The sequence below is a fragment of the Hemitrygon akajei genome, unplaced genomic scaffold (assembly GCF_048418815.1).
Source record: "Hemitrygon akajei unplaced genomic scaffold, sHemAka1.3 Scf000079, whole genome shotgun sequence".
NCBI lineage: Eukaryota > Metazoa > Chordata > Chondrichthyes > Myliobatiformes > Dasyatidae > Hemitrygon > Hemitrygon akajei.
In genome coordinates this window covers 1,773,094-1,794,629 of record NW_027331965.1, presented here as the reverse complement: position 1 = coordinate 1,794,629, position 21,536 = coordinate 1,773,094, and the positions used below count along the sequence as shown (strand labels likewise).

The window sequence follows — 21,536 nt, the reverse complement described above, 5'->3', positions numbered from 1 at the left end:
TCTCTCTTCCCCAGCCCCCTACCTCCAGTGGGATCTCTCTTTCCCAATCCCCTTCCTCCTGTGGTATCTCTCTTTCCCATCCCCCTACCTCCTGTTGGATCTCTCTTCCTGATTCTGCTTCCTATTGTGGGATCTCTCTTCCACATCCAATATCTCCTGCCGGAAATTTCTTCCCAATCCTCCTTCCCTCTGTGGGATCTCTCTTCCACATCCCCCTTCCTCCTGTGGGATCTTTCTTCCCCATCTCCCTTCCTCCTGTGGGATCTCACTTCCCCATCTCCCGTCCTCCTGTGGGATCTCTCTTCCCCAGCCCCCTACCTCCAGTGGGATCTCTCTTTCCCATTCTCCTTCCTCTTGTGGGATCTCTCTTCCCCATCTCCCATCCTGCTGTAGGATCTCTCTTCCCCATCTCCCATCCTCCTGTGGGATCTCTCTTCCCCATCTCCCATCCTCCTGTGGGATCTCTCTTCCCCAGCCCCCTACCTTCCGTGGGATCTCTCTTTCCCATTCTCCTTCCTCTTGTGGGATCTCTCTTCCCCATCTCCCTTCCTTCTGTGGGAATTCTCTTCCGGATCCCCTTCCTCCTGTGGTATCTCTCTTCCCATCCCCCTACCACCTGTTGGATCTCTCTTCCTGATGCTGCTTCCTACTGTGGGATCACTCTTCCCCATCCACCTCCTCCTGCTGGAAATTTCCTCCCCATCCCCCGTCCTCCTGTGGGATCTCTATTCCACATCCCCCATCCTCCTGTGGGATCTCTCTTCCCCATCCCCCTTCCTCCTGTGGGACAATAGACAATAGGTGCAGAAGTAGACCATTCGGCCCTTCGAGCCTGCACCGCCATTTTGAGATCATGGCTGATCATCTACTATCAATACCCGGTTCCTGCCTTGTCCCGATATCCCTTGATTCCCCTATCCATAAGATAGCTATCTAGCTTCTTCTTGAAAGCATCCAGAGAATTGGCCTCCACTTCCTTCCAAGGCAGTGCATTCCAGACCCCCACAACTCTCTGGGAGAAGAAGTTTTTCCTTAACTCTGTCCTAAATGACCTACCCCTTATTCTCAAACCATGCCCTCTGCTACTGGACTCTCCCAGCATCTGGAACATATTTCCTGCCTCTATCTTGTCCAGTCCCTTAAACCTCTATGTTTCAATCAGATCCCTTCTCAGTCTCCTTAATTCCAGTGTGTACAAGCCCAGTCTCTCTAACCTCTCTGCGTAAGACAGTCCAGACATCCCAGGAATTAACCTCGTAAATCTACGCTGCGCTTCCTCTACAGCCAGGATGTCCTTCCTTAACCCTGGAGACCAAAACTGTACACAATACTCCAGCTGTGGTCTCACCAGGGCTCTGTACAAATGCAAGAGGATTTCCTTGCTCTTGTACTCAATTCCCTTTGTAATAGAGGCCAACATTCCATTAGCCTTCTGCACTGCCTGCTGCACTTGCTCATTCACCTTCAGTGACTGATGAACAAGGACTCCTAGATCTCTCTGTATTTCTCCCTTACCTAACTCTACACCGTTCAGATAATAATCTGCCTTCCTGTGCTTACTCCCAATGTGGATAACCTCACACCAAGTCATCTGCCAAGTATCTGCCCACTCACCCAGCTTATCCAAGTCACCCTGAATTCTCCTAACATCCTCATCACATGTCACACTGCCACCCAGCTTAGTATCATCAGCAAATTTGCTGATGTTATTCTCAATGCCTTTATCTAAATCGTTGATGTAAATTGTAAACAGCTGTGGTCCCAATACCGAGCCCTGTGGCACCCCACTGGTCACCACCTGCCATTCCGAGAAACACCCATTCACCGCTACCCTTTGCTTTCTATCTGCCAACAAGTTTTCTATCCATGTCAATGTCTTCCCCCCCGATGCCGTGAGCTTTGATTTTACCCACCAATCTCCTATGTGGGACCTTATCAAATGCCTTCTGAAAATCGAGGTACACTACATCCACTGGATCTCACCCGTCTAACTTCCTGGTTACATCCTCGAAAAACTCCAACAGATTAGTCAAGCATGATTTACCCTTGGTAAATCCTATCACTGCTATCTAGATATGCCACTATTTCATCCTTAATAATGGAATAATGGACTCTAGCATCTTCCCCACCACTGATGTCAGGATGACAGGTCGTTAGTTCTCTGTTTTCTCCCTCCCTCCTTTCTTAAAAAATGGGATAACATTAGCCATTCTCCAATCCTCAGGAACTGATCCTGAATCTAAGGAACATTGGAAAATGATTACCAATGCATCCGCAATTTTCAGGGCCACCTCCTTTAGTACCCTAGGATGCAGACTATCTGGACCTGGGGATTTGTCAGCCTTCAGACCCATCAGTCTGCTCATCACCGTTTCCTTCCGAATGTCAATCTGTTTCATTTCCTCTGTTACCCTGTGTCCTTGGCCCATCCATACATCTGGGAGATTGCTTGTGTCTTCCTTAGTGAAAACAGATCTAAAGTACTCATTAAATTTTTCTGCCATTTCTCTGTTTCCCATAACAATTTCACCCAATTCATTCTTCAAGGGCCCAACATTGTTCTTAATTATCTTCTTTCTCTTCACATACCTAAAAAAAGCTCTTGCTATCTTCCTTTATATTCCTGGCTAGCTTGCGTTCGTACCTCATTTTTTCTCTCCGTATTGCCTTTTTAGTTAAGTTCTGTTGTTCCTTAAAAACTTCCCAATCATCTGTCCTTCCACTCACCTTAGTTGTCATACTTCCTTTTTTTTTAATGCTATGCAATCTCTGACTTCCTTTGTCAACCACTGTGGCCCCTTTCCCCCCTTTGAATCCTTCCTTCTCTGGGGATGAACTGATTTTGCACCTTGTGCGTTATTCCCAAGAATACCTGCCATTGCTGTTCCACTGTCTTTTCTGCTAGGCTATCCGTCCAGTCAACTTTGGCCAGCTCCTCCCTCATGGCTCCATAGTTTCCCATGTTCAACTGCAACACTGACACCTCCGAGCTGCCCTTATCCTTCTCAAACTGTAGATAAAAACATATCATGTTATGGACACTACCTCCTAATGGCTCCTTTGCTTCAAGATCACTTATCAAACCCTGTTCATTACACAAGACTAAAACCAGAATAGCCTTGTCCCTGGTCGGCTCTCGTACAAGCTGTTCCAAGAATGCATCCCGTAGGCACTCTACAAACTCCCTATCCTGGGGTCCAGCACCAAACTGTTTCTCCCAGTTCACCTGTATGTTGAAATTACCCATCCCCCTTCCTCCTGTGGGATCTCTTTTTCACCATCCATTTCCTCCTGTGGGATCTCACCTTCCCATTCCCTTCCTCCTGTCGGATCTCTCTTCCCCATCCCCTTCCTCCTGAGGGATCTCTCTTCCCCATCCCCCCTCCTTCTATGGGATCTCTGTTCCTCATCCCCTTCCTCCTGTGAGATATCTCTTCCCCATCCCCCTCCTTTAGTGGGATCTCTCTTCCCCATCTCCCTTCCTCCTGTGGGATCTCTCTTCCGGATCCCCTTCCTCCTGTGGTATCTCTTTCCCATCCCCCTACCTCCTGCGGGATCTCTCTTCCCCATCCCCCTTCCTCCTGTGGTATCTCTTTTTCCCATCACCCTACCTCCTGTTGGATCTCTCTTCCTGATTCTGCTTCCTATTGTGGGATCTCTCTTCCCCATCCAATTCCTCCTGCCGGAAATTTCTTCCCCATCCCCTTCCTCCTGTGGGATCTCTCTTCCCCATCCCCCTTCCTCCAGAGAGATCACTGTTCCCCAACGTCCTTCCTTCTGTGGGATATCTCTTCCCCATCCGCCTTCCTCCTGTGGGTTCTCTCTTCCACATCCCCTTCCTCCTGTGGGATCTCCCTGCCCCATCCGACTTCCCCCTGTGGGGTCTCTCCGTCCCATTGCCCTTCCTCCCGTAGGATCTCTTTCCTAACCCCCGCCCTCCTGTAGGATGTTTCTTCCCCATTCTCCTTCCTCCTGTCGGATCTCTCTTCCCCATCCCCTTCCTCCTGTGGGATCTCTGTTCCCCATCCACCTCTTCTTGTGGGATCTCTCTACCCCATCGCCCTTCCTCATGTGGGATCTCTCTTCCCTATCCCCCTTTCCTCCGGAGGGATCTCATTTTCCCCATCCATTTCCACCTGTGGGATCTCTCTTCCCCATCTCCTTCTTCCTGTGGGATCTCTCTTCCCCATCCCCCTTCCTCCTGTGGCATCTCTCTTCCCCATCATCCTTCATCCTGTGGGATCTCACTTCCCCATCATCCTTCATCCTGTGGGATCTCTCTTCCCTATCCCCCTTTCCTCCTGTGGGATCTCTCTTCCCTATCCCCCTTTCCTCCGGAGGGATCTCTTTTTCCCCATCCATTTCCACCTGTGGGATCTCTCTTCCACATCCCCCTTCCTACTGTGGGATCTCTCTTCCCCATCACCTTTCCACCTGTGGGATCTCTACCCCATCCCTCTTCCTCCTGTGGGATCTCACTTACCCATCCCCCTTCCTCCTGTGGGATCTCTCGTCCCCATCCCCCATCCTCCTGCTGGAAATTTCTTCCCCATCCCCCTTTCTCCGGAGGGATCTCTCATTGCCTTCCCCTTCTCCCGTGGGATCTCTCCTGCTGATTCCGTTTCCGACTGTGGGATCTTTCTTCCCAATCTCTTTCACCCTGTGGGATCTCTTCCCCATCCTCCTTCCTCCTGTGGGATCTCTTCCCCATCCTCCTGTTGGATCTCTCTTCCCCATCTCCTTCCTCCTATGGGACCTCTTCCCCATTCCCCTTCCTCCTGTGGGATCTCTCTTCCCCATCCACCTTCCTCCTGTGGGATCTCTCCTTCCCATTCCCTTTCCTCCCATAGGATCTCTCTTTCCTAACCCCTTCCACCTGTGGGAACTCTCTTCCCCATCCCCTTCTTCCTGTGGGATCTCCCTTCCCCATCCCACTTCTTCCTGCCGGATCTAATTTCCTCATCCCCTCCCTCCTGTGTGATATCTCTTCCCCATCCCCCATCCTCCTGTGGGATCTCTCTTCCCCATCCCCCTACCTCCTGTTGGATCTCTCTTCCTGATTCTGCTTCCTACTGTGGGATCACTCTTCCCCATCCACTTCCTCCTGCTGGAAATTTCTTCCCCATCCCCCTTTCTCCGGAGGGATCTCTCATTGCCTTCCCCTTCTCCCGTGGGATCTCTCCTGCTGATTCCGTTTCCGACTGTGGGATCTTTCTTCCCAATCTATTTCACCCTGTGGGATCTCTTCCCCATCCTCCTTCCTCCTGTGGGATCTCTTCCCCATCCTCCTGTTGGATCTCTCTTCCCCATCTCCTTCCTCCTATGGGACCTCTTCCCCATTCCCCTTCCTCCTGTGGGATCTCTCTTCCCCATCCACCTTCCTCCTGTGGGATCTCTCCTTCCCATTCCCTTTCCTCCCATAGGATCTCTCTTTCCTAACCCCTTCCACCTGTGGGAACTCTCTTCCCCATCCCCTTCTTCCTGTGGGATCTCCCTTCCCCATCCCCTTCCTCCTGTAGATCTCTTTTCCCAATCTCCTTTCTCCTGTGGGATCTCTTTTCCTGATTCAGCTTCCTACTGCGGGATCTCTCTTCCCCATCCACTTCCTCCTCTAGGATCTCTCTTCCCCTTTCCTCTTCCTCCTGTGGGATATCTCTTTCCCATCCTCTTCCTCCTGTGGGATCTCTCATCCCCATCCCCCTTCCTCCTGTGGGATCTCTCATCCTCATCCCCCTTTCTCCTGTGGGATCTCTCTTCCCCGTCCCCCGGTGGGATCTCTCTTCCCCGTCCCCCGGTGGGATCTCTCTTCCCCGTCCCCCGGTGGGATCTCTCCTTCCCCATCCCCCCATAACTGTGGTATCTCTTTTCCCCATCCCACTTCCTCCTGTGGGAACTCTTTCCCCCATCCCTTTCCTCTTGCGTCTTTCCCTCTGTTCCCTCAGGTGGGGTCTCTTCCTCCATCTCCCATCGACATTTCCTGACTCACAAATCTTCCTCACTGTGGGGCTATATCACCTTCATCCCTGCCCCTTCTGACACTCTGTGGTCAGTAACACTTTTCTAGCCAACGGAGAACGAGACAGAAAATGTGGAGTTCACAGGGTCACAGCAACAGACTAAAGGACTGACATTGGGTGAATACCCTGGAGCTGGGCAGTGAGGGACATTGACAGTGATGGGAACTCCGATCAGTGATTTACGGAAGGGTTTAATGTTTCCTGAAATATCCGCGTGAGAGAATTACCTTCAGACCCACGGTTTGTATCACTTTGTTCATCAATTTGTCTGTTTGTGTTTAGACTTGGGAACAATGAACTGGGAGATTCAGGAGTGAAACTGGTGTTGTCGGCTCTGGGGAACCCGGAGTGTAAAATACAGAAACTGGGGTAAGTACCAGACTGTGGGAGATTGTGTTTACAGTCACTGGGTGTCTGACACTGAACATTAATGTGATCAGTAATAGTGTTACTGATAAACACTGGGGATCTGTACCTTCTCCTGTCTCTCTGTGTCCTTCACCCTCACTCTCTCTCATCTCCAGGCTGATCAAAGTCGGTCTCACAGATTCTGGTGCCGAGGATCTCGCCTCCGCTCTCAGTACAAACCCATCACTGACGGAGCTGGACCTGAATTATAATGAACTGGGAGATTCAGGAGTGAAACTGGTGTTTGCGGCTCTGAGAAACCCGGAGTGTAAAATACAGAAACTGGGGTAAGTACGAGACTGTGGGAGATTGTGTTTACAGTCACTGGGTGTCTGACACTGAACATTAATGTGATCAGTAATAGTGTTACTGATAAACACTGGGGATCTGTACCGTCTCCTGTCTCTCTGTGTCCTTCACCCTCACTCTCTCTCATCTCCAGGATGACCCGTGTCGGTCTCACAGATTCTGGGGCCGAGGATCTCGCCTCCGCTCTCAGTACAAATCGATCACTGACGGAGCTGTACCTGAGTGGTATTAAACTGCGAGATTCAAAACTGAAACTTGCCTCTGCAGCTCTGAGGAACCCGGAGTGTAAAATACAGAAACTGGGGTAAGTACCAGACTGTGGGAGATTGTGTTTACAGTCACTGGGTGTCTGACACTGAACATTAATGTGATCAGTAATAGTGTTACTGATAAACACTGGGGATTTGTACCATCTCCTGTCTCTCTGTGTCCTTCACCCTCACTCTCTCTCATCTCCAGGCTGTGGGATGTCGGTCTCACAGATTCTGGGGCCGAGGATCTCGCTTCTGCTCTCAGTACAAAACCATCACTGACGGAGCTGGACCTGAGTGGTAATGAACTGGGAGATTCAGGAGTGAAACTGGTGTCTGTGGCTCTGGTGAACTCGGAGTGTAAAATACAGAAACTGGAGTAAGTACCAGACTGTGGGAGATTGTGTTTACAGTCACTGGGTGTCTGACACCGAACATTAATGTGATCAGTAATAGTGTTACTGATAAACACTGGGGATTTGTACCGTCTCCTGTCTCTCTGTGTCCTTCACCCTCACTCTCTCTCATCTCCAGGCTGTGGGATGTCGGTCTCACAGATTCTGGGGCCGAGGATCTCGTCTCCGCTCTCAGTACAAAACCATCACTGACGGAGCTGAACCTGACATTCAACTCTCTGACAGACGGATCTGTCCCCGGTCTCCGCCGACTCATACTGACCCTCCCGAGACTGGAGCTGATCTGGTGAGTGTTTGTGTTAATGTTCAATGTGATAAAATGTCAGCGGATCCGCGGGTTTTGTGGTGATAATTGTCTGTGAGTGTTGTTGAAACATTAACCCCGGTCCCCTGTTACTGACACTGTTGTGTAATCTGTTTATTCCATCTTCATTCTCCCATCTGTTTCAGGCTGTACGGGAATCAGTTCAGTGAGACCGGGTGGAAGGAACTGAGATCTCTGCAGGAACTCAGACCCGGACTGATTGTGGGTCTGAACATCTGAATGTGTGAACATCCCCGCCCGCCGGATGGAGCCGATTCCCTGCCCTCCCCTATAACTACCCCTCCCCTTTAACTCCCCCTCTAACTCCCAACTCCCCTTTAACTCCCCCTCCCCTTTAACTCCCCCTCTAACTCCCAACTCCCCTTTAACTCCCCCTCCCCTTTAACTCCCCCTCCCCTTTAACTCCCCCTCCCCTTTATCTCCCCCCTCCCCTTTAACTCCCCCCTCCACTTTAACTCCCCCTCTAACTCCCAACTCCCCTTTAACTCCCCCTCCCCTTTAACTCCCCCTCCCCTTTAACTCCCCCTCCCCTTTATCTCCCCCCTCCCCTTTAACTCCCCCTCCCCTTTAACTCCCCCTCTAACTCCCAACTCCCCTTTAACTCCCCCTCCCCTTTAACTCCCTGTCAGAAATAACTCACACCATGAGTCTCAGCAAACTGCAAAGCGGCAAAGCTTTATTTTTCACGAGTCTGCAGAGTCGGACCCAAAACTGCTCCAGCAGTATTGAGCCCAGAGCATTACATTTCACTTCCTTTTATACAGTTTCAAGTAGGTTATCACGTGTCCCTCAGTTGCTGTATCATTCCTACAATTATTCATAGTCAGCTCCACTCTCCCCCTCCCCACAGGCTTGTACATTTCGGGGGTCACATACACATTTTCTCATATCCTCTGTCCTTGGAGTTAGCCATCCGCAGAGCCATGTCTGCCAAGTTTTCAAACACTTATCGGCCTTGGAGTTAGCCACAAGAGTACAGCTTATCTCCATCTGTTTCATCCACCTCCGCTCTCAGCTCCTAGCTTAATGACTCCTTTTTAGTTCTTCATGATTACCACAAGGTACAGATTGTACCTATACAGTTTTGCAAGAATCTTATATCCTTATTTAGCAATGTGTCAGCATATGTTTTGTAAGCTTAGATCTTAGCACAGTCTAACCTTAACCCTTTCTCTTCTTACAATTCCACCCTTTTTCTTTTTAGAGTGTGCTAAGGATTTGTCCAGGGATTCCACTCTTCCAGTTCTCTGCCTCGTTGCAACAGCATTTTAGCCGGGTCAGCTGGGTTCCCTGGCTGCATTACCTGTACTACTACTCGCGTTATTAATGCTCTCAAGCAGGGTATTAAGCATGGTAATATGATTATCATTATGAGTATTCCGCCAAATATTAACAGGGCTATTCGCCACCAGCTTCCTCCCAGCAGACTATCCAGCCAACTCAGGTTCCCTAAGGATCTCCAAGTTTGTACTGGCACATGGGCCAACTTCCGAATCTTGTCGGATATTTTCAACACTGCCTTTCCATTATCGTTTATCTTTAGGCAACAGTTTGTCAGATTGAACTTTCCACAGACCCCTCCCTCGGAGGCCAATAGGTAATATTCAATGATGCGTGCTGGAGGCCACTCGTCGCCCCATTCTCCCACCTTTATCTCCCGCTTCTCCCTTCTCAGTGAGTCAAATAACTTGATTCCCAATTCCCTATCTTCATCCTGGGGTAGGAGGAAGAACTCTGGCCTTATAAGGCCTAAGAAACAAACTCCTCCCCATCCTTTCGGCAATTTGGTGTATGCCTGATTCCCACAAATCCAGAACAGACCTTCTGGAACAAATCCTCCTTTCTTTGCTTTCCGCCAGGCTTTCCAAACACTGGGAATTCCTTCGTACGGGTTATGCCCACTGCAATTCCAGATTCCCGAATTGTTTCCCATAGCCGTACAATTGTCCTTTGCCCCTTTAGTTATGTACCAAGTCGGCTCCTCGGGCCACCAAGTGGCATTATTTTTTTGTTTTAGCCAACTTTATACTCTGACATGGGCTTTCTCCTACTTTCACCTTCCCTTTTCTTTCTACACATACTTGTCCTTCCGGATAGTTTGTTAACTTCCATTCTTGCGTCCTCCCAGTCCTTTTCTTATCCCAATCATGAGCCAATAGCTCCCACACACTCAAACTCTCACCTATCCATGGCCATTGCTCGCTCATGTGGGGTCCCCCACAAACCCAACAGTCACTTACATTTAAACTTGTAGCTATTCGAGTTGCTAAGTCTATAAACAGGTTTTCCTTCATTTCCGGTCTTGTTTTTCCATAGGTTCCCCATTCTTCTCTGACTCCACCAAACTCTGCCCTTCCTTTTTCTTTCCTTTCACATATCCATTCTGTCTCAGGGCATGTACTTTCTCGTACACTCCAACTTCTCCCTTCTCCTTTTTCTTCTCTCACTGATCCACCGGGGTATCCCCTGTTCTTTTTCAGGGTATATTTTATTCCTCCCTCTTCACATTCCTCTTTTTCTTTTCCATAACATTGGTCATTTACATGTGAATGTGACACAAGGGCCCCGGGTCGTTCTTTTCCTTTCTCCAAAACTCGGTTCCTACACTTGTCACATTTCCCTTCTATTTTTCCCACATACAGAATTAAATATATTACAGTCAATAATGTAACAGTCCACATTGAGTTCATTTTTGTTGCCTTTTCAGTTTCACCACCAACGGTTCTTCACTGGGAACACAGGTCCACTCCGTGTGTCCCTCAGGCTTAACTGGTCCCTTTATTCTGGATGCGTGGGTCCACCCTTTCTCTTTTGTTCGTACGGCCGCCTCGGTGGTTAACAGGACCTGGAAAGGGCCTTCCCACTGTGGTTGTAACTTCTCCGGCTTCCAGGTCCGTACCAGAACCCAGTCTCCAGGCACGATCTGATGTAAAGCAAAGTCGAGCGGCGGAGTCTGGGCCAAGAGACCCTTCTTCCGCAGTTCTGCAAAGGAACGAGATAGTGCCAGTAAATAGTTCCTTATAAAAATATCACCCCCTTGTAGCGTGGGGTACCCTTCTACCTTATTCCAATACGGGAGTCCAAACAGCATTTCATAGGGGGAGATTCCTATATCCTTCCTGGGTGCTGTTCGGATTCTTAACAGGGCGATGGGGAGACACTTAGTCCAGGGTAACTTGGTTTCTAGCATTAATTTGGTCAATTGCGCCTTTAAGGTACTGTTCATCCTTTCCACCCGTCCCGAACTCTGGGGATGCCACGGGGTATGGTATTTCCATTGGATACTCAATGCATCACAAATCAACTGGTGCGTCTTGGAGGCAAAGTGTGTCCCTCTGTCCGAGTCTATGGACCCCATGATCCCATATCTGGGGATTATGTTTTCTAGTAGTATTCGGGCTACTGTAGGCGCATCGGCCTTTGTGGTCGGGTATGCTTCCACCCAGTGGGTAAAATGATCCACTATTACTAACAGGTACTTCCATCTCTGCACTGAGGGTAGTTCGGTAAAGTCGATCTGGACTCTATGGAACGGTCTCATGGCCAGTGGCTGGCCACCTCTTGGAGTGGATCGCATCACTTTCTTGTTTATCCGCTGGCACGTCGGACATCCAGTTATCTCTTGCTGGGCCAGTGTGTATATTCCTTTGCATACATAGTCCCTCAGAATTGTGTCGCACATGGCCTGTACTCCCCAGTGGGTTTGATGGTGCAACTGTTGGAGGATGTTGCGGGTTACTTCCTTATTTAGTACCTGTCTCCCATCCGGGACCGTCCATTTACCATCAGTGTCTTTTCGGGCTCCTAGTTGGTTCATGCTATCAATCTCTATTTGGGTAAACATAGGTTGTTTAATAAGTCCTTCCCTCACTGGTATCAAGGTCAGGAGTTGGATCGGGTCTTCAACGGCTGCTCGTTTGGCCTCCCCATCGGCTAGACGGTTCCCTACTGCTTCAGGTGTTGATCCTTTTTGGTGTCCGGGTACATGTACTACCGCAATCTCATTTGGTAGGGCCAGGGCTTCCAATGTCATACTTATCATTTGCTCGTGTGCCAGTCCCTTTCCTCTGGCCGTTATCAGTCCTCTTTCTTTCCATATCTTCCCAAAGGTATGTACTATCCCATAGGCGTACTTAGAGTCAGTGTATATTGTTCCGATCCTCTTCTCCAATATCCTCAGAGCCCTCTGGAGTGCGTATAATTCGCATGACTGGGCCGACCAGTTTCCCGGTAATCTCCCGGACTCCACTATTCTTTCAGTCTCTCCGTCAATGATGGCATATCCGCTGTGCCGTACTCCATCAATACATCGTGAGGATCCATCTATATACAATTCCTGTCCTTCTCCCAGGGGAACTTCCTGTAAGTCCTCCCGGCTCTTTGTTTGCAAGTCCAGCAATTCAATACAGTCGTGTTCTGACTCCTTTTCTTCTAGTCCTCCATAGAGGAACTGGGCTGGGTTGCAACTGGAATCCTTTGCGAAGTTTAGGTCTTCTCCGGTCATCAGTATAGTTTCGTACTTTAGAATGCGGGAGTCAGTGAGCCACCGATGTGCCTTCTGGGCTAGTAGGGTGCTGACCGAGTGGGGAGAATGCACTGTGATCTTCCCTCCAAAGGTTAGTTTCCGGGCTTCCTCTACCAATATCGCTGTCGCTGCCACTGCTTGGATACAGGTGGGCCATCCACGCGATACCGGGTCTAACATTTTTGACAGGAAAGCCACGGGTTGCCGCTTTCCTCCTCTTAGTTGGGTGAGTACCCCTTGGGCCATTCCTTCGGCATTGTTGACGTACAGCTGGAATGGTTTTTCCAGGGCTGGCAAGACTAACACCGGAGCACGGATCAATTGCCCCTTGATATAGTTGAATTTTTGCTCCTCTTCCTTTGTCCATTTTACTGTTTGCTCATCTTGCCCGAGTTTATCATACAGAAATTTCACCAGGGGAGTATAATTCTCAATCCAGATTCGACAATACCCCACTAACCCCAGGAACTGTCGTATCTCCTTCTTGGTACGAGGTAGCGACATCCCTGTTATTCCAGCTATCCTTTCTGGGGTAATGCTTCGCTGTCCCTTACTGACCCGGTGTCCCAGATACCTTACTTCCTTTTCCACGAATTGTAACTTTTTCTTGGAGACCCGTAGCCCCTTTTTCCCTAGGAAGTTCAGTAATCTGATGGTATCTTCCTGCACCCCTTTCTGTGTTGGCCCGGATAGCAATAAATCATCCACATACTGTAGCAGTTGGTTCTCTGGAGCACATTGGAATTCCGCTAGTACTTGCTCCAAGACCTGCCCGAATAGGTTAGGTGACTCAGTGAATCCTTGCGGCAGGACCGTCCATCTGAGTTGTCTTTTCCGCCCTGTTGTAGGATTTTCCCATTCAAACGCAAACATGTCCCGACTGCTTTCTTCTAGCGGGCAACTCCAGAAAGCATCTTTTAGATCTATTACACTGAACCATTCATGGTCAGGGGAGATTTTACTCATCAGGGTGTACGGGTTGGGTACTACCGGGTATCGGGTCTGGACTACTGCATTTAGACCCCGCAGGTCTTGTACCATCCGATAAGTCCCGTCCGGCTTTCGCACCGGGAGGATGGGGGTATTATATGGCGACATACATTCTTCCAGCAGTCCATCTGCGATCAGCCCTTCAATTACCGGCTGCAGCCCTTTTCTTCCTTCCATCGCAATGGGATACTGCTTCCTCCTTACTGGGCGACCGTCCGGTAGCAAGGTGATCTGTAGAGGGCTGATGTTCAATCCTCCCCTATTTCCCTCTCTATACCACACCTCGGGCTCTATTTTCTGGTCGTCCTCTTCTTTTAATGCGAATAATTTTACTATTATTTCTCCATTGTTCGGCACTGTTCCAATGCCCAGTTGCACTTGCAGGTCCCTTCCTAATAGGTTGAATCCTGCCGAGGGCAGCAGGAGAAGGTCTTGCCTGGTTGCCCTATCTTCATATCCGACTTCCACATTGTCCACAATGGACACTTGTATCGTTTTTCCTCCGATACCGGATACCTTCATTACTCTTGTCCCTGTTCGGGCGCCGGGAGGTATCTGGATTACACTTGATCTTTCAGCACCTGAATCTACCATAAAGGTGGTATCTGACCCTTGGGGACCTAATTTCAGATTTACCAGGGGTTCCTGTCGATAGTTTCTTCTCCCCAAGGGTAGGAACCCCCGACCCCCCTAGTCTTCGTCCTCCATCATGGCATATGACCTGACCTCTCGCCGATACTTAGGACATTCCCGTTTAAAATGTCCTTCCTCGTTACAGTGGAAGCATCTTAGAGTCCTTCGCGTTTTCCTTCCTGGTTCTTGGCCATTGCCTCGGTCTGACCACGTTCCCCTCTTTTCCCTGTTTTCTGTGGTTACTTGCCGTACTGTCTGAACCATTATCCTAGCGGTCTTTTTCTGTTTCTCCTCGTCTCTTCTTACAAACACCTTCTGCGCTTCTCGCAGTAATTCACTCAAGGGTTTTGAATTCCAGTCCTCCATCTTCTCTAGTTTCTTCCGAATGTCTGGCCAGGCTTTCGATACAAATTCTACCCTAATTAGCTGTTGTCCCACCTCTGTCTCCGGGTCTACCCCCGCATATTGTTGCATATTTTTCCGAATTCTATCCAGGAAGTCAGTTGGGGTCTCATCGGGGTTCTGATGACTTCCAAATGCCTTAGTGAAGTTATGACCCTTGGGGACCGCTTGTCTTATTCCCTTTATCAGGAATTCCCTCATGTCTCTCATGTTTCCTCGTCCTTCAGGAGTCTGTTTGTTCCAGTTTGGCTCCGTGAGGGGAAACTTAGGTGCCCCTTCGGTAGTCTTTTCTTTCTCCCACATAACTATAGCCGCTTGTCTTATCATTTGTCTCTCTTGGGTTGAGAATAACGTCCCCATGATGGAATACATTTCATCCCAGGTGTATATATTAGGCCCGAGGAACTGATCCAACTGTTCAGCCAGTCCCATCGGATCTTCCAGGAGGTTCTTCATTTCTTTTTTAAAGGTTCTTACCTCAGTGCTGGTCAGGGGAACATTCACATACCCCGTTCCCCCATCAGGTCCACTCATCGGGACCTCCCTTAAGGGGCATAACTTGGGCTCCTCTTCCTTTTTCACCCGTTGTCGTGTCCGGGAGCGCGTCATAATAAAGGGGGGTCCTGATTGTGGTGGATTCCCTTCCTCCCACTTCTTCCTTTCTTTTTCTAACCACTCATCGTATTCCTCTTTTCGTTTTTCTTCTTCTTCCGCCCATTCTTCCCGTTCTTTTTCCTTTTCAGCCTCCGCCTCCCGTGCCGGATCGTCCGGTTGGAGGGGGGCAGAGGGAGCCGCCTCCGGTTGTTCAGGCCGGGGCACGTAAGGCGGAGGTAAATGATTCAATACTTCCCAAGGAGGTTTCTCCTTGTTCTTTGTTTCCAATTTGTAACTTCTGGCTGAGTCTCCTGGCCCCGAAACCCAGCAAGAGGCGTATTCACTTTCTTCTTCTTTTACATTTGGCTTAGAGTTTACATATATGTTTAAGGCCTGTCTAACCCAATCCTCATCTGACCCAAATGGTGGCCACCATACCGAGGACCCTTTTATTGGCTGTTTGGACCATGATTTGCAATATTCTACCATTCTCTTTTTCTGCTTTCCCTTTGTTCGTCCATATCCCCATCCTGCAAACATTCTACCGAGGGGGCTATCAGGAGGTACCTTCGGGAACAAACCCGAACTCTCCGGCTCCTCTTCCTTTGAGCTTCCCCCTCCCATTATTCCCTTCCCGGCCCGGTTCTTTTTACTCTAGGTGTCGTCACACCTAGTTTACCCGGTCACACCCACCTAGATCTCAGTTAGCTAGTCTCACTTACCCGGTGTGCCGTAGAACCGTCTCCTTTCCTCCCTGCTTTGCCGCCTTGCGCTGTCCGGATCTCACTCGCTCAAGCCGTTTCAGACGACGAGCAAGGAATCAGGGACTGCCGAACTCGGCAGGGTGCACCTTCTCCGATGTCCTTCCTCTCGCCCTCCACGACCGGAGTGGGGATCCCGGACGAGCCCCCAGCTGTCAGAAATAACTCACACCATGAGTCTCAGCAAACTGCAAAGCGGCAAAGCTTTATTTTTCACGAGTCTGCAGAGTCGGACCCAAAACTGCTCCAGCAGTATTGAGCCCAGAGCATTACATTTCACTTCCTTTTATACAGTTTCAAGTAGGTTATCACGTGTCCCTCAGTTGCTGTATCATTCCTACAATTATTCATAGTCAGCTCCACTCTCCCCCTCCCCACAGGCTTGTACATTTCGGGGGTCACATACACATTTTCTCATATCCTCTGTCCTTGGAGTTAGCCATCCGCAGAGCCATGTCTGCCAAGTTTTCAAACACTTATCGGCCTTGGAGTTAGCCACAAGAGTACAGCTTATCTCCATCTGTTTCATCCACCTCCGCTCTCAGCTCCTAGCTTAATGACTCCTTTTTAGTTCTTCATGATTACCACAAGGTACAGATTGTACCTATACAGTTTTGCAAGAATCTTATATCCTTATTTAGCAATGTGTCAGCATATGTTTTGTAAGCTTAGATCTTAGCACAGTCTAACCTTAACCCTTTCTCTTCTTACACTCCCCCACCCCTTTAACTCCCCCTCCCCTTTATCTCCCCCCTCCCCTTTAACTCCCCCTCCCCTTTAACTCCACCCTCCCCTTTAACCTCCCGCCCTTACCTTTAACGGCCGCGCGCCGGGGCTGATTCCCAACGGTTTTAACGGAACTGGCTGCGGTCTCGAGCTCGGTGATATCGGAAGCGCTCCCGCGGTGACGTATTTCCGCCCGTTGTCCGGCGGCGCCACTTCCGCCGGATGTGCGTCTACGAGACTCTCCCGCGTGACCCCCCCGGGGAATTACCCGGACAGGAGGAGCCCGGGAGGGGGCCGGGGCTCAGTCTGGGACACCGGTGTCCCGGGGGGAGGGGGGGGGGCTCAGTCTGGGACACCGGTGTCCCGGGGGTGGGGGGGGCCGGGGCTCAGTCTGGGACACCGGTGTCCCGGGGAGGGGGCCGGAGCTCAGTCTGGGACACCGGTGTCCCGGGAGAGAATCCTTTTGCTCCCGTTGCCGAGGACGGTGCATTCGGCTGTCTGGCCGATACAATGGTGTTAAATTGACAAATCCCTCGGCAATGGCCTCGGATCCGCAGCGATCCCGGACACGGCCCTGAAGTGTGATTGGATGCAGAGTGACGGTGAGGAACGGGACTGATTAATCTACCGGTCACCCGTTGTTACCGGTCAGTTAATTGTGAGTGAGTCGGGAACAGTGTGGCGACCCACTTTCTGCGCAGGCGCATGGACTCACAAATAGCCAGCTAGGCGAGTACCTCTGACGTCATTTCCGCTCGGAGAGGGCGGGCGCTCGGGATGAAAGGCGCAGGCGCATCGGCTCACAAATACCCAGGGATTAAATGCCAGCGCCGCGAAGTTTGAATAAACTAGTCTGGAACAGACTCACCGACTGCGTGTCGTTGTCTCTAACTCTGTACATAGTACATCGCTACAACAGTGTATTTATTCCCGCAAGTCAGCAGCTCACATACTGTTTAATTATCATTTATCATGATGAAATCAATAAACCGCTGTAACTTCCTGCCTTTGTTCGGACTTGAGTTTGTTTGAGGTTTCCGCTGCCCCCCCCGCACCCTGTGCACTGTAACAGTGGGTCGGAGCTCCTCACACTGACACAGTAGCGTCTCAGCTCCAGGCTGAGGGAGGTCGGACTGGCAGAGTCTGGGTGCCCAGGATCTCGTCTCAAATTAACCCCCTTCCTGGCTAACCGTCCCCCTCCTGTACCCCGCAGACAGTTAATATCGGCTCGAATATCAGACGTGAGTCACTGAGGTCCCGAGTACGAGACGGATGGAGGATGGAATACCGGCGTGAAACACAGAGTGAAGCTCCCTCCTCACCGGCCCATCACACACTCCCGGGGCCAGACTCAGAGTGAATCTCCCTCCACACCGTCCCATCACACACTCACGGGGCCAGACACAGAGTGAATCTCCCTCCGCACCGGCCCATCACACACTCCCGGGGCCAGACTCAGAGTGAATCTCCCTCCACACCGTCCCATCACACACTCCCGGGGCCAGACACTGAGTGAATCTCCCTCCGCACCGTCCCATCACACACTCCCGGGGTCAGACACAGAGAGAATCTCCCTCCTCACCGTCCCATCACACACTCCCGGGGCCAGACACAGAGTGAATCTCCCTCCACACCGTCCCATCACACACTTACGGGGTCAGACACAGAGTGAATCTCCCTCCACACCGTCCCATCACACACTCCCGGGGCCAGACACAGAGTGAAGCTCCCTCCACACCGTCCCATCACACACTCCCGGGGTCAGACACAGAATGAATCTCCCTCCACACCGTCCCATCACACACTCCCGGCGTCACACATAGAGTGAATCTCCCTCCACACCGCCCCATCAAACACTCCTGGGGTCAGATACAGAGTGAATCAGCCTCCACACCGTCCCATCACACACTCCCGGGGCCAGACACAGAGTGAAGCTCCCTCCACACCGTCCCATCACACACTCCCGGGGCCAGACACAGAGTGAAGCTCCCTCCACACCGTCCCATCACACACTCCCGGGGTCAGACACAGAATGAATCTCCCTCCACACCGTCCCATCACACACTCCCGGCGTCACACATAGAGTGAATCTCCCTCCACACCGCCCCATCAAACACTCCTGGGGTCAGATACAGAGTGAATCTCCCTCCACACCGTCCCATCACACACTCCCGGGGCCAGACACAGAGTGAATCTCCCTCCACACCATCCCATCACACACTCCCGGGGTCAGACAGAGAGTGAATCTCCCTCCACACCGTCCCATCACACACTCCCGGGGTCAGACACAGAGTGAATCTCCCTCCACACGATCCGATCACACACACTCCCGGGGTCAGACACAGAGTGAATCTCCCTCCATACCGCCCCATCAAACACTCTCGGGGTCAGAAACAGAGTGAATCTCCCTCCACACCGTCCCATCACACACACCCGGGGTCAGATACAGAGTGAATCTCCCTCCACACCGTCCCATCACACACTCCCGGGGACAGACACAGAGTGAATCTCCCTCCACACCGTCCCATCACACACTCCCGGGATCAGACACAGAGTGAATCTCCCTCCACACCGTCCCATCACACACTCCCGGGGACAGACACAGAGTGCAGCTCCCTCCACACCGCCCCATCACACTTACACCTGGGGTCAGACACAGAGTGAATCTCCCTCCACACGGTCCGATTACACAGTGAGGTATTATGAAACAGCGTATCTCCCTCTCTGACCATTCAGTATAGGCTCAGAACTGAGAGATTGACATGCGGTTGAAGGGGGGAGTCTAAGTCCGGAATTCAACTCTCCCCCATTCTCTCCACAAATCCCTGTCAACACAGAGAGGGAGGCGTTTGGGGAGAGAGGGGGTGTGACAGAGACGAGGGGGCTGCATGGCTGTGGTAGGTATCGGGGAGGGAGGCGATGACGGAGAAGGCGATTGTGGTAGACGTTGAAGGGGTCGACGGAGACGGAGAGGCGTGCAGGTGAGGGATGTGTCGACTGATGTGAGGAGAACAGCAGCGGAGGTTGGACTATCTGAGGACGTGTCTCTCCGCTGCAGTCTGAATCTCCCCCCGCTTCAAAAGGCGACAATCACACCAGTGCCGGAGAAGAGTAGGGAGAGCTGTCTCGACAACAATCGCCCAGTGACATTCACACCTACTGCGATTAACTGCTTTGACAATAGACAATAGGTGCAGGAGTAGGCCATTCGGCCCTTCTAGCCAGCACCGCCATTCACTGTGATCATGGTTGATCATACACAATCAGTACCCCGTTCCTGCCCTCTCCCCATATCCCTTGACCCCGCTATCTATAAGAGCTCTATCTAACTCTCTCTTGAATGCATCCAGAGACTTGGCCTCCACTGCCTTCTGGGGCAGAGCATTCCACATATCCACCACTCTCAGGGTGAAAAAGTTTTTCCGCATCTCCGTTCTAAATGGCCTACCCCTTATTCTTAAACTGTGGCCTCTGGTTCTGGACCCCCCCAACATCGGGAACATGCTTCCTGCCTCCAGCGTGTTCAATCCCTTAATAATCCTATATGTCTCAATCAGATCCCCTCTCATCCTTCTAAATTCCAGTGTATACAAGCCCAGTCGCTCCAATCTTTCGACATATGACAGTCCCGCCATCCCGGGAATTAACCTCGTGAGCCTACGCTGCACTCCCTCAATAGCAAGAATGTCCTTCCTTTAATCGGGAGACCAAAACTGCACACAATGGGGTCTCACCAGGGCCCTGTACAGCTGCAGAAGGACCTCTTTACTCCTATACTGAATTGCTCTTGTTATAAAGGCCAGCATGCCATTAGCTTTCTTCACTGCCTGCTGTACCTGCATGCTTGCTTTCATTGACTGATGTACAAGAACACCTAGATCTCGCTGTACTTCCCCTTTTCCTAACTTGACTCCATTTACATAGTAATCTGCCTTCCTGTTCTTGCCACCAAAGCGGATAACCTCACATTTACCCACATTAAACTGCATCTGCCATACTTTTGCCCACTCACCCAACCTGTCCAAGTCACCCTGCATTCTCATAACATCTTCCATACATTTCACACTGCCACCCAGGTTTGTGTCATGACTTGGAGCAAGGTTCCTCTCTCTCTGCCTAAGAGTCGACCAACAATCTGGCAAGGGCTGACCGGAGCTGTCGGAGTCTTACCCTTTGGTGGGTAATGGAAACCAGGTGCTGGTGATTGTGAGGAATTGGGAACGATTGGGAATCAAGTGCAGGGATCTGGTTGAGAGGCTGGTCATACCCAGAGCCGACCCCTTCTCCAGAGAGGACGTGGGCCCGCTGTGATTTGGGGAAACTCGACGAAAGGTCTACCGCGGATACAATCTCACTTGCTCTCCCCTGGTCCCTGGGCATTACAACACCGACGCCAGGCTGCTGATGACTGGCGTTCAGCATCATCCTCCCCTCCGTTCTGATCCACAGGCTCCGGATCCTGGGCCAGCGAACCTCCCTCTGGAACTGGATGATGGAGATCCTCATCACCGAGACTCCCTCAGCACCGGGACAGGCTCCCGGCTCACTGCCACCATCGGGGAAGGGAGAGGAGCCTGAAAACTCGACGATTCAGCAACACCTTCTTCCCCTCCGCCATCAGGTGTTTGAGTGCGTCAGAGCACCCCCGACATTTCTGCCGTATTTATTATATATATATATATATATATATATTTGTAATTTACATTAACCTAACATCCTTTAAAATAGGAAAGGGGGATATAAAGAAAAGAGATATAGAGAGGGAGAGAGAGAAGGAGGGATAGAGGGAGGGGGAGAGATAGGGAAGAGAGAGAGAGACTGAGCAGTTGTTCACTTCAAGGAGGGATGGGGGAGTGAGGGGGAGAGAGAGAAGGAGGGAGGGAGGGGGAGAGATATTAGGGAAGAGAGAGAGACTGAGGAGTTCATTTCACTCGGAGGGAGGGGGAGGGGGAGAGAAGCAGGGAGAGTGGGAGGGGGAGAGATATTAGGGAAGAGAGAGTGAGGAGTTGTTCATTTCACTCGGAGGGACGGGGGAGAGAGAGAGGGAGGGATGGAGAGGGAGGGAGGGGGAGAGATATTAGGGAAGAGAGAGAGAGACTGAGTTGTTCATTTCACTCGGAGGAAGGGGAGTGAGAGAGAGAAGGAGGGAGGGAGAAAGAGGGAGGGGGAGAGATATTAG

At 50.9% G+C, this 21,536-nt stretch overlaps 1 protein-coding gene and 1 long non-coding RNA gene across 2 annotated transcripts in view; one reads left to right on the top strand and one right to left on the bottom strand.

Annotated features, from left to right (window-relative positions):
• LOC140722529 (NACHT, LRR and PYD domains-containing protein 3-like) overlaps window positions 1-6,390 on the top strand; it is an 84,821-nt gene extending 78,431 nt beyond the window's left edge. Inside the window, exon 8 of the mRNA XM_073037245.1 lies at window positions 6,300-6,390. Within this exon, the coding sequence (XP_072893346.1) occupies window positions 6,300-6,390 (91 nt within the window). The remainder of the gene's footprint in view (window positions 1-6,299) is intronic.
• A 2,607-nt stretch (window positions 6,391-8,997) lies between these two features.
• On the bottom strand, window positions 8,998-16,337 carry LOC140722528 (uncharacterized). The gene is made up of 3 exons (XR_012097650.1): window positions 15,593-16,337; window positions 9,533-10,708; window positions 8,998-9,183 (listed from the first exon to the last, which is right to left on the bottom strand). It is a non-coding gene; the product is annotated as an uncharacterized lncRNA (long non-coding RNA).
• Between the last annotated feature and the right edge of the window lie 5,199 nt (window positions 16,338-21,536).